Source organism: Hemitrygon akajei, chromosome 5, assembly GCF_048418815.1.
Source record: "Hemitrygon akajei chromosome 5, sHemAka1.3, whole genome shotgun sequence".
Lineage (NCBI taxonomy): Eukaryota > Metazoa > Chordata > Chondrichthyes > Myliobatiformes > Dasyatidae > Hemitrygon > Hemitrygon akajei.
The window spans coordinates 164,088,905-164,101,765 of NC_133128.1; the positions used below are offsets into that span (position 1 = coordinate 164,088,905).

At 37.2% G+C, this 12,861-nt stretch overlaps 1 protein-coding gene across 5 annotated transcripts in view; it reads left to right on the plus strand.

Annotated features, from left to right (window-relative positions):
* The window catches only part of nckap1 (NCK-associated protein 1), a 162,624-nt gene that overhangs the window by 31,617 nt on the left and 118,146 nt on the right, over positions 1–12,861 (plus strand). For 2 of the 5 annotated variants that reach the window (XM_073047054.1, XM_073047056.1), the window contains 3 exons: positions 4,191–4,283; positions 8,242–8,298; positions 8,386–8,528. In XM_073047054.1, coding sequence (XP_072903155.1) covers positions 4,191–4,283; positions 8,242–8,298; positions 8,386–8,528 — 293 coding nt within the window. Of the gene's footprint in view, positions 1–2,204; positions 2,232–4,190; positions 4,284–8,241; positions 8,299–8,385; positions 8,529–12,861 lie in introns of those variants that run through there. The other 3 variants (XM_073047055.1, XM_073047057.1, XM_073047058.1) reach the window with 2 other exon arrangements.

Consider the following 12,861-nt stretch of genomic DNA (forward strand, 5'->3'; position numbering starts at 1 on the left):
ATGGGGGTATTATGTATGATAATTGGGAACTTATTTGGCGGTCATTCATAGTTAAGTTACTCCTGAGCAAAAAAAAACTTTTAGGTAATAACGGAGTGGAACAAAGTGAATTTGACCATGTCCTCACCCATTATTCATGGTTCTGCTTGGTTCTGCATTTGTCCATAACAGTATTAGTATGAATGATCCCTGCAGCATGTTGTCTTCAACTTCCACTGTGTTGTGTATGATTGCTGCTGTGCAAAGTCAAATGGATTTAAAGCAAATCATCCAGATAATCCAGGTGGCCATCAGCCATAATACACTTGGATCTTGCACATCAGCAGTCCCCTTACACTATAATTATTATCAAAGAATTGACTAACCCAGCTCAATGAATAGAGAGAAACCTCCCAGGGACAATACCACTATTCTGTAACATTCAAAGATAGTATCACCAAATCTCCTATTGCCAGTATCATGAACAAGGAATTTAATTGGACAATCATTGAAGCATTGTGGCTTCTGGAGTAGGTTAGAAGTTAATAACCTTCTTCCTGTTTTCTTAAAGCCTATCATAGGTAGGCTACAAATCTGAAATATGACAGAAATCTTCCACTTGAATAAATGCAGCTGCAGCTCTGAATGAAGTACAGAACAAAGCTACCCCTATGCTTTTCAAGTTCAACTCTCCAATGAGACAAGCATTTGTTTCATAGATTCTCTTCCCACTTCATTGCTAAGTACACAATTTATCTTTCTGATTCCCCTTCCCTCACTTTAGTCACTACCTGTTTAACAAAACTGCCATCACCACTGGACTCTAAAAAATATATATATTTTTGCAAGCAACACACACAAAATGCTGGTGGAACACAGCAGGCCAGGCAGCATCTATAGGGAGAAGCACTGTCGACATTTCGGGCCGAGACCCTTCGTCAGGACTTCGTCGGGGTCTCGGCCCGAAACGTTGACAGTGCTTCTCCCTATAGATGCTGCCTAGCCTGCTGTGTTCCACCAGCATTTTGTGTGTGTTGCTTGAATTTCCAGCATCTGCAGATTTCCTTGTGTATATTTTTGCATGTTTCAAGCTTGTACCAATTTGTTTCTGCTTTTTTTTTGTCTTACATTATCTGTTACTCTTTGATGGGGAGAAATGTTCTGTGAAGGTGATCTCTCTCCCTTTTTCTGGAGCTCTGTTAAATGCAGTGTCCTGATCTTCAAATCCTCTTCCATAGATGCTGCCTAGACTGCTGAGATCCTCCAGCATTTTGAGTGTGTTGCTTGCATTTCCAGCATCTGCAGATTTTTCCCTTGTTCGTAATACAATGGCTGATTTTTTTCCTTTATTCCACAGTACATTTTGAGATGCTATTTTCTTGAGATCACAAAAGCTGTTATATTTCTATAAGAATCAGGTTTATTGTCACTGACATACGTCATGAAATTCATTTTGCGGCAGCGGTACAGTGCAATACATAAAATTACTACAAGTTACAATGAGGGCTATAAAATAAAGTGCAAAAGAGCAAAATGGGTTCCTGGACTGTTCAGTAATCAGATGGCAGCGGAGAAGAAACTGTTCCTAAAATGTTGCGTGTGTCTTCAGGCTCCTGAAACACATTGCTGATAGTAATGAGAAGATGTTCTCGATGGTGAGGGTCCTTAATGATGGGTACCACCTTCTTGAGGATCCTCCTTTTAAAGATGCCTTTGTTGGTAGAGAGGCTGGTGCATCTTCCTTTTGAAAATATCCCTTGGTGGGGAGGCCTATGGCTGTGGTGGAGCTGTTACTTTAACAAAAATGAATACAAAATTAAACATTAAAATTTTTTTCATTAGTATTTTAAGTATCTCAATTCCGTTTTTTTTCAACGTTGTCCAAAATCATAGGGTTTCTCTGATCTACAAAGCCAAATCCTCCCATGTAGTCTCTGCAGTTTTGTTTTGCCTCATGAATGCTTTGTGGCCATCTTTTTGAATGAATAAACACAGATTAAAAACTTGCATGTTGGACAAAACACTAATTTCACTGTGACCATGTCAAAACTCTGATCTTGTCAACGATCTTGGGTGAAATGCATAATTTAGTAGAGAAACATATTGCCCCTTTAATAAAAAAAGGTTCAAACTTGACCTACCAATATGTTATTTAGTTCTGCTAAAGTTGTGCAGAAGTTTGCTTTAAGATTATTTTACATTGTCTTTCAACTTTTTTTTGCATGCTTAACTTGACATTCATGGATAATGTGGTAAGTGCATTCACTTGCTGTGTGTAACCCATAATAGCTAAATGCTACTGTAATTGCATAGCCTTATTATTGTGCTTTTCTGATGGTGTAGACAGAATTTCAAAGCATTAACAAATTAAACTTTAATATTTGCACTAATTTTGTGTTTGCTAATTGGTAGTTTAGAAGCTGACATGGTGTTGAAATGAGTTCAGGTCAAAGTGCTAAACATAAGTAAGAGGAGCAGGAGTAGACCATCTGGCCCATTGAGCCTGCTCTGTCATTCAATAAGATCATGGCTGATCTGGCCATGGACTCATCTCCACCTACCTGTCTTTTCCCCATAAGCCATAATTCCCTTACTATGCAAAAATCTATCCAACTTTGTCTTAAATATATTTACTGAGATAACCTCCACTGCTTCATTGGGAAGAGAACTCCATAGATTCATCTGGAAAAAGCAGCTGCTCCTCATCTCCATCCTAAATCTACTCCCCTGAATCTTGAGGCTATGTCCTTCAGTTCTAGTCTCACCTGCCAGTGAAAACAACTTTCTTGTCTCTATCTTATCTGTCCCTTTCATAATTCTACGTGTTTCTATAACATCTCTCATTCTTCTGAATTCCAGTGAGTAGAATTCCAGGCAACTCAATCTCTCCTCATAGTCTAACCCCCTCATCTCTGGAATCAACCTGGTGAACCTCTTCTGCACTGCCTCCAAAGCCAGTATATCCTTCCTCAAGTAAGGAGACCAGGAACTGCATGCAGTACTCCAGGTGTGGCCTCACCAGTACCCTGTACAGTTGCAGCATAACCTCCCTGCTCTTAAATTCAATCCCTCAAGTAACGAAGGCCAACATTCCATTTGCCTTCTTGATAGCCTGCTGCACCTGCAAACCAGCCTTTTGTGATTCATGCTAAACACCCCCAAACCTCTGCACAGCAGCATGCTGCAATTTTTTTTAACCATTTAAATAATAATCTGCTCTTTCATTTTTCCTTCCAAAGTGGGTGACCTTGCATTTACCAACATTGTACTCCAACTATTAGACCCTTGCCCACTCACTTAACCTGTCTATATCTCTCTGCAGACTCGCCGTATCTTCTTCACAATTTGTTTTTCCACTTAATTTTGTATCATCAGCAAACTTAGATACACTATACTCGATTTCTTCTTCCAGATTGTTAATTTATATTGTGAACAGTTGTGGGCCCAGCATAGACCCCTGCAGCACACTGCTCACTACTGATTGCCAGCCAGAGTAACACCTATGTATCCCAAATTTCTGCTTTTGATTAATTAACCAATCCTGTATCTAATGTTAAAGGCATTAAGCAAGGCTTATCTTTGACAGGTGATTTCTTAAACTGTTTTTTTGTCATTTAAAGAGTACATACAAAAATCATAAAATTTCAAATTATTTCTGAAGAATGTCATGAAACTACCAGTGTAAACTCCAAAATTAGTTTCAATGCTGTACATAGCTTTGCTTCTGCCAAGAGGGATATCCAAATCCATAGCATCAATTAAGCAGAGATCATTGATTTATTTCTGTGAACCTGTAATTCTGTTTTATTTTGTGCCAATCTGAAGCAAGTTTAGATTTGGAGGAATGCAACATTGAAAATATGACTGTTGAATTAATATGATGGCATTGCTGCAGACAATAAACAGCAAATATTCTAAGATCCCTGATGGTCTTTTTTTTATTTTAAAGGCTTTAGTGCTTTTGATGTAAGCAAATGAATACCTTTCATCATTGTTTCACTAATATTACCAAATTGAGTAGCTTTTGGATGCTTGTAAATAGGACATGGTGGAATGGATTGATCTAATTGCTCTCCAGTCACTTGCTGGGAGTTTGATGTTTGTGGTGTAACAGTACCAGATTGTATTATTGGGCTGTTTGAAAATCAGGATTGAATTTAACAATTTGGATTTTACCTTTCTACTAAAAGTATTTTTCCTCTGCATTTTAGCAACAGTTGTCACAACTGCATAAGGAAAAGCAGGAAATTCTAAAGAATCTGGCACTTTATTATTTCACATTTGTTGATGTCATGGAGTTCAAGGTAAGCACGTTGCACAATAAAGATCTGTGAGCAAGATGATATGGTATCTCAAGGCTGTTGTGCTGTTTGGCATCCTAATGTAAAGTTAATTCCATTTTTGCTGGATTAATTCTTAATCTTGACTATACTGAATGAGTGAGGAGTTGTGTTCTGGAGAAATTAATGCTGATCTAGTAAATGTGCAGAACAATTTAAGTTTCAGTTCCTGAAAGCCTTCTAAATTTAAAGTTATTTAATGCCAGTGGATGGACATGAAGCCTTGTCTAACAAGATTGCAGGAAGTGCTATTTAATCTCCACATTTTGGGTGTTTAATGAATAGAAATGATCTTGATGTTCAAATTGTATGTTATATTCTTTACAGAATTTTGTTACTGTCAAGGTCAAAGGTATGAAGATTTAAGAATTGGAATTGCAGAAGGCTAGGTCACATACTAACAACATTCAGATTTGGATTCATTTATTTATCGTGTATACATTGAAACCTACAGTGAAATGTGTCATTTGTTTTAACAACCAACATAACCTGTGGATGTACTAGTAAAAACCCAGAAGTGTCGCCACATAGTCTGGTGCCAACATAGATACCCACCAATATAGAACAAATTTAAAGTTCTAAGTATGTATGGAATATATAACCCTGAGATTCATCTTCCCACAGACAGCCACAAAACAAGAAACACCATGAAACCCTTTCAAAGAAACATCAAACACCCTATGCATGCACAAAAAAACAAATCTCACAAGCTGGGAAAAGATGAGTGATGAACAGAATATTTAAAACAAAATCGAACTACATTCAACCATTGAAACAGTGTAGGAATGCTCAGTTTAGCTCAGTAAGCTTAAGCGAAGTTCACCTTCTTTGTTCCTCCCTGGTATTTAATTTCCCAGTAGTTCTTGTCAGTCATTAAGTTAAGGAACTGACTTGATAATCTAATTTCCTCTCCATTTCCACTTACCAATTACCACTGTTCTGATTTCATTCATTACGTTCTATCTAAATCTAGCCTTCAGAAGTCCTGTGTTTTTGTTCCATTGAGCTCCTACTTGTCTTGTTCTGAAGAGATAAATGGGATGCATTATTAGGGAATAGTTTAAAAAAAAATGCTTGGAACATGAGTTACTGTATATATTCAACTTTATCTACAGTGGTGCTAGAAAGTTTGTGAACCCTGTAGAATTTTCTTATTTCTGCATAAATATGATAAAACATGATCAGACTTCACACGTCCTAAAACTAGATAAAGAGAACATAATTAAATAAATAATACAAAAGCAAAGTTCTTGGTTATTTATTTATTGAGGAAAAATAATCCAATATTACATGTATTTGTTGGAAAAAGTATGTGAACCTTTGCTTTCGGTAACTGCTGTGACCATCCCACCCCACCCCCATGCAGCAATAACTGCAACCATGCATTTCAAGTAACTGCTAATCAGTCCTGCATATCAGCTTGAAGGAATTTTAGACCATTCCTCCTTATAAAACTGCTTCAACTTTGGGATGTTGGTGGGTTTCCTTGCATGAACTGCTTGCTTCGTGTCCTTCCACAACATTTCTATAGGATTAAGGTCAGGATTTTGGATCATTGTCTTGTTGCATTATCCAACTTGTATTAGTTGATGGACTGCTACCCTGACATTCTCCTATACAATGTCTTAATACCATTTTGAGTTACCGTAGATTCCGGACTACAGAGCGCACCTGATTAAAAGCCGCTGGCTCTAATTTTAGAAATAAAATCAATTTTTTAATTGTAAAGGCCGCATCGGATTTTAGGCCGCACCGGATTTTCGGCCGCAGGTGTCCCACGTTGTAATATGAGATATTTACACAGAAAGATATTACACGTGAGGATTTTTTTAACTTTTAATTAAATCCATATGGTAACAAAAACAAATACATATTGCAAATGCTTTTTTTCGAACCGTGCCCGTACGCGGCTACTTTTAAATATACGTTGCGTATACTTCTTTACTGAACAACATTCCAATATCTCCTAACGACTGGTAAAAAATATATATATTGCAGCCTACCAGGAAAAGTTATTGATCACCTTTAACTTAAAAGCAGCGTTCGCTCAGATCCAAAGCCGCTCGCGTAATGCGCTCCCTCCCTCCGTCCCGTTTCATCGCAAACCGGCATTTTCCCACAAGACACCGCGAAACCGGGTGTGACGTCATAGCATCCCGCGATGTAGTACAGAAAACAAATATAGTTAAAACTCTTCTAACTTTAACTAGAAAATGAATTACTAAGCGAAAATATTATAAACTAAGTAACTGCCATAAGGCAGCACAATGCTTCGAGTGTTTTCCATGTTGATGAGGGTGAGTACAAATGACTGATTTACAATAATTTAATTGTGAAAGTGCGCTTGATTTATCGTACAATTTCATTGGACCTCTGTGAACTACTCATCAATTTTATTGGTCTACTGTTACGAGGCAAAATGTTTACGAGGCGGCATGAAAAAAAACCATGCATTAGCCGCTCCGGATTATAGGCCGCAAAGTTCAAAGCTGTTCAAAATGTGGGAAAAAAGTAGCGGCTTAAAATCCGGAATCTACGGTAATTGTTCCCTGAAGAATTGCATGTTTTCCAGGTCCTGAGGCAGTAAAGCAGGCCCAAACCATGATGCTCCTTCCACCATGCTTCACAGTTGGGATGTTGCTATGTAGTTCTGTAGTGCCCCTTTTCCTCCAAACATAGCAATGTGCATTTCTGCCAAAATCTTCAAATTTTGTTTCATCTGCCCACAGAATATTGTTCCAGAAGCATTGTAGAACATCTGTGGTATCCTTGTGTGAACACCATTCTTGTTCAGTGTTTTTCTTCTAGTGGACACCTGAACAGAGATTTTAGCAAGTTCTAGGGATTTCTGCAGGTCTTTTGCTGTTACCCCTGGGTTTCATTTTTTCACCTCCTTCAGCAGTGCACATTGTGTTCTTGGTGTGATCTTTGCAAGATGCCCACTCTTAGGGAGAGATAGCAACAGTATTGAGTTTCCTCCATTTGGAGACAATTTATCTTGCTGTGGACTGATGAACACTCAGATCTTTGGAAATGCTTTTGTAGTCTTTTCCAGCTTCATGCATCTCTACAATTCTTCTTCTAAGGTCCTCTGAAAATTGATCCAAGGTGTGGTGCACATAAAGAGATACATACATCTGTCAGTAAGCTGACTTTGCGTGCCTTCTTTATAGGGCATAGCACCTCTACAACCCATACCTCAGTCTCATCTCATTGATTGAGATGACTCCAAATACTGTAGTAGAAAGTGTTACCCCAGCAGTTCACGTACTTTTTCCAACAAGTACATGTAATATTGGATAATTTTTCTCAAATAAATAAATGAACAAGCATAGTGTTTTTTTGTTACTGTTTAATTGGGTTCTCTTTATCAAGTTTTAGGACTTGCGTGAAGATCTGATCATATTTTAGGTCATATTTATGCAGAAATAGAGAAAATTCTCAAGCTTTCTAGCACCACTGTAGATGTGAAAGTTTATATTTATACACTTGGTTAGTGCTAATTAGAAAATAATCAGTCTGATTATAGTATAATTCTTATATTTTGATAATTATTCTGCATTCTGATGGTTTTATGACCTCCTTGAGTCTGATTTGTTTTATCTCTGTGTATTAAGTCAGTCCATTAACTTAATTTCCTTGCTGTTGCATTTTCTGTCCTTCAGGATACATCTCAGTAATCTCTTCTGTCTGAGTATTTTGAAGTATTCTAGACACATGGTGGCAATTTTATATTACTATGTTTCTGTAGTTTCTGAGATGGGATTGTTGAACAATTTCCTCTATTATATCCTGTTACTGCATAACAACAAAAAATGTTGCACAAAGAAATATTTTCAAAACATTAAAAATGTTTTTCAATTCTACCTTTTGATTTTCTCTATGAAACTTAAAATGTTATTTAAATGTGTTTCTTTGACAGGATCATGTCAGTGAATTACTGAACACCATAGATGCTTGTCAAGTTTTCTTTGATATTGTAAGTATTTCAGAAGTTTAACATTTTTTAAGTGGATATACAATCAACAACCATTTTTATTAATTTTTGTCTTCCCTCTAACTCCAGACTGTCAATTTTGATTTAACCAAAAATTATTTGGACTTGGTCGTAACTTATACAACACTAATGATTATGGTATCCCGTATTGAAGAGCGGAAGGCAATAGTAGGACTCTACAATTATGCACATGAAATGTTGCATGGAGCAAGGTGAGTGCTAATCTGTATTTAAAATATAAACATTTTAATATTGATGCGGTTTGTATATTAGTGATTGGGAAAGTAGGTATCAGGTAGCCTTTCACACACACAATGCTGGTGGAACGCAGCAGACCAGGCAGCATCTATAGGGAGAAGCACTGTCAATATTTCGGGCCGAGACCCTTCGTCAGGTAGCCTTTAACTTGATTATTAACATTAAAGATTCAACTACTCTATTAAATTCAATTTAAGTATTTGGATGATTATGTGAGGTAAATTAATATTGATTCATGGCAATTTGAATCTTGTATCACTTGAATATATTTCATAATTGTATATCTTGAATGCTTTTATCATGATACAAGCATTTGATGGGAAGAAAATAAATTGTGAAGCTAAACTATAAGAATGGTATGACTTAATTATGCTGAAACTTGACATTGCTGTCAGAGTTTGATTCTTACGCCAAGTCAAGTCACTTTTATTGTCATTTCGACCATAACTCCTGGTACAGTACATAGTAAAAATGAGACAATGTTTTTCAGGACCATGGTGTTACATGACACAGTACAAAAACTAGACTGAACTATGTAAAAAAAACACAGAAAAAGCTACGCTAGTCTACAGACCTACACAGAACTGCGTAAATTGCACAAAAACAGTGCAGGCATTACAATGAATAATAAACAGGACATAGGGGCAAGGTGTCACGCAGATCAGTAACTTTGCAGAGCTTGATTTGACCTACTTAATATAACTTTCATATTCTTTACAAGCTAATTGGAAATGACTGGTAGTTCATGGAAACTGAGTTTATTACTCAGAATTCATACGTATTCACACTTGCAAGTGTGCTGCTACAAGAAGTGCTATCTCGGCCTAAATTCTGATGGTAACAATTCCAAATTAGTTTAGATTATAATGTCAAAAATTAATTTAATTTATATTAAATTCTGTGAGTTAAATTCACTGGTCCCAAATGTGAAATTATCAGACTCTGTGTTGACATTGTTCTTTGCCTAGGCATTTTCTATTGCGTAAACCTTAAATATAATTCAGAAAACTTGTTCTGTGAGTTGCAAACACCATATTGTACAAATTGGTTAGGCTGATTTTGTACTTGAGCTGTTGAAGCTGCATCACACTATCAATTCCACAGTATGCATGAAATTCAGAATGGTTGCTGTATTATTTGGCCATTGTAAGTGCAGTGTGTTTTCCTGAATGGCACTTGCAGATCCTGTGCTGCCTTGTTATTGGGCAGGTATGAGTGTATTGAATACCCATCAGAAGAATGCAGAGGAATAATTCAGTCAGCCTTGCTGATTTGATATCAGTCCTGCTGTTTAAGGTCAGTGCTCACTCTTAAACATGCAAAGCTGAAGGAACAGTAGGAAGGAAACCCCTCAGCAGAATTTGAAGGAATTGTTAATGACTTAATTGTGAGGGTTTTTTTTGCTGCAAATCCATGCGTGCTTGGTGCATTCTGGTAGATGTACATCTTGGGATTCTGCAGGAAGTGCAGCATGTTATGAATCACAAACAGGAGAATCTGCAGATGCTGGAAATCCAAGCAAGACGCACAAAATGCTGGAGAAACTCAGCAGGCAGGTACCATCTGTGGGGTGGGTGGGGGGGGGAAGGGGAAGAAGTACAATCAGCTTTTTGGGCCAAGACATCGACTGCACTTTTTTCCACAGATGCTGCCTGGCCTGCTGAGTTCTTCCAGAATTTTGTGTATGCAGCATGTTATGAAGTTCTGTTGACTGGGCGTCTGTTCAAATTATTTGCTTCCGTATTGGGAAGCATCAGGCTGCAGTACAGCATACTTGAGAGAATGAGCAGAGAGCACACAGAATGTGGCAAGCTAATAGAATAGATCAGACCATGAACCTAGGCAGGAAACTGAGATTTCTGTGCATCAATATGGATGTTCCCTGTAAAAATAATAATATAGCATTAATATCAGAGCAGAAGTGAGGACCACATTTTAAAAATGCTGCTTCCTTTCATTTGCACCTGGACTTGTATGAAGTATTTCAGGTTGCTGTGTACCATTCCAGGAGGGCAGTTACAGGTGTCGTCTATTCTAGAGTAGATTTACCAGCAAGTGGAGAAAATATACTATTTATTACTGATTGTATAATTCTCCACATTGTTATTAACCCTAAGCAAATGGTGTTCTGATGCAGGTCAGAAAAATCCAGCACAGAGGTAATGACATCCTGTAGTGCCTATTCTTTCCGGTTAACCCTTGCTGACTGTATTGCCTTTTTCTTCAAGGCAGTGAAGTCACTGTTACGGCTGAATAACTAATCGTCTCCACAAGCCGTGGGTCACAGTGTGTGGTTTGCATCAGTATAAAATATGTGAGAATTTGAAGACAATACGAAGGTTGCTTGTTTTGAAATTGTTGCCATCTTTCAATGCTCCTTAGTATCTCTCCATTACATATTTATTTTTGGATACAGTGACACATGCTACTCATGATCTCGTCCCTCTGCAGAACTGTCCAGTTAAACAACAGCCAGTAAATATTTGAATCAGTGATGTTGTATAAGCCAATATCTTGGGACACAAAACTGGTTTAAAAAAAATAGACGGCTCAAGGGTGATCTGGCCAATGTCACATGTCTTTCAGACACGATAAATTGCTGTATTATAATTTTTATGAACTGTAGGCAATAATAGCATGGACTTTGTACAATTTAACTGCCTCCTACTCTACATGGCCACCTCCTTCGGACACACGCTATAACAATTCCTCTCCCAGTTCCAACAATGATCTGCTTGACCTCATCTTTTCCACTGTCATGGTGAGGCCAAATGCAAAGAAAAACAGCACCACATACTCTCTGCTTGTTTAGATTACAGTCCAATGACATAAAATTTGACTTTTCCATTAAGTTATCCATTCCCCTGTGTTCATTTCCTACTCCCAGCAGTTCATACAAGTTTTCTCTCCCTTTGTTCACCTTTTCTAACCACTTCCCCATTACCTGGACTCATCACCCCTTCCCGACCTGATTTTATTAGTGCACCACCCACATACCTACTATATATACCCAGGTTTGTTCTTCCTTGGGTCATGTTTTCCATCCCCTTTCTCCATTTTGTTCCATAAGCCTATCATCTCCTCTCCTCCACGTCTCTTTCTCCTCCCCTTTCCCTCAGCCTACGACAGATTTAGTTCAACCTGTTGGCTACCAGCCTCTGTCTTGCATTTTCTCACTACCTCTTTGTAATGGATATCTTCCCTCTGCAATCTGTCTTGATACAGGGTCTTGACACAAACCATCAACCACCTCTTTGCCAACAACAATGTTGCTCAGCATTGAGTTCTTCCAGTTGTTTAATTTTCACTTTAAGAACACTGCAGTTTATATCAATTTGGCTTAAGTCTATGATTTGGTCAGACAAAAACTAATTGGCAAGACATTTTGTTGCTGTGGGATTGGCAAATATTTAAAGTCATCTTTATACCTGTGTTATGAATCAACTGTTTTTATTGAAGGTAGGACCAGTGGGCTTGTTCCTATTTTAACTGAGCAAAGTTTGCAAGGAGTAAAGCAGGGTAATATACTTTCAGTTTTTTATTTAATCGTAGTTTGAAAAATTTATGTTGATTAGAATGAAAAGGGAAATGTCTTTCCCTTAATAATTTTGAAACATAGTCTAACTACAATATTTATTGACAGGCTTAGAAATTTAATATTAAGAAGTCCAAACGTCCAGTATTAGAAATACGTAATAACATAACCAAACATGTTGATGTATTTCTAAAGAACCAAGGTTTGGTGACATTTATAGTAAGATGTTAGATTCCCAGTGTCGTTTCTCAGAAGGCAAATACTGCTGCAGTTGATGTCATGGTGTGCTTTAAAAACGTTAGCAGCTTTTGGGTAAACCCTTAGTTGAGAAAGCTCAGAAGCATAAGCATTTGGATAATACGATCAGGAAGTGTTGCTCATTTGAGTTTGTTTTAAGTTTTGTGTTTTTTGTTGGTTCTGGGTTCTGCAGAAAATTACTCTTTATTGAGCTTCCTAGGGATTGCTGGATATAAGAGCCTCTCTCACAAATTTTGAAAATTGCTCTCGGGCAATTGAAACTTTATATTTTTTATAAATAGTTAACATTTTAGTTTTGTATAAATTTTTTTTAAAAACTTTTTTATTGCATTTTCAAGTAATTACAGAATAAAAGTAATTACTTGAAAACGCAATAAAAAAGTTTAAAAAAAATATATACAAAATTAAAATGTTGAAGACTTATTAATGATGTTCAGTAAATCCTTAAATTCTTACTGCGTTTCAGTGTTTTCAGTATTCAGTGCTAAACAATT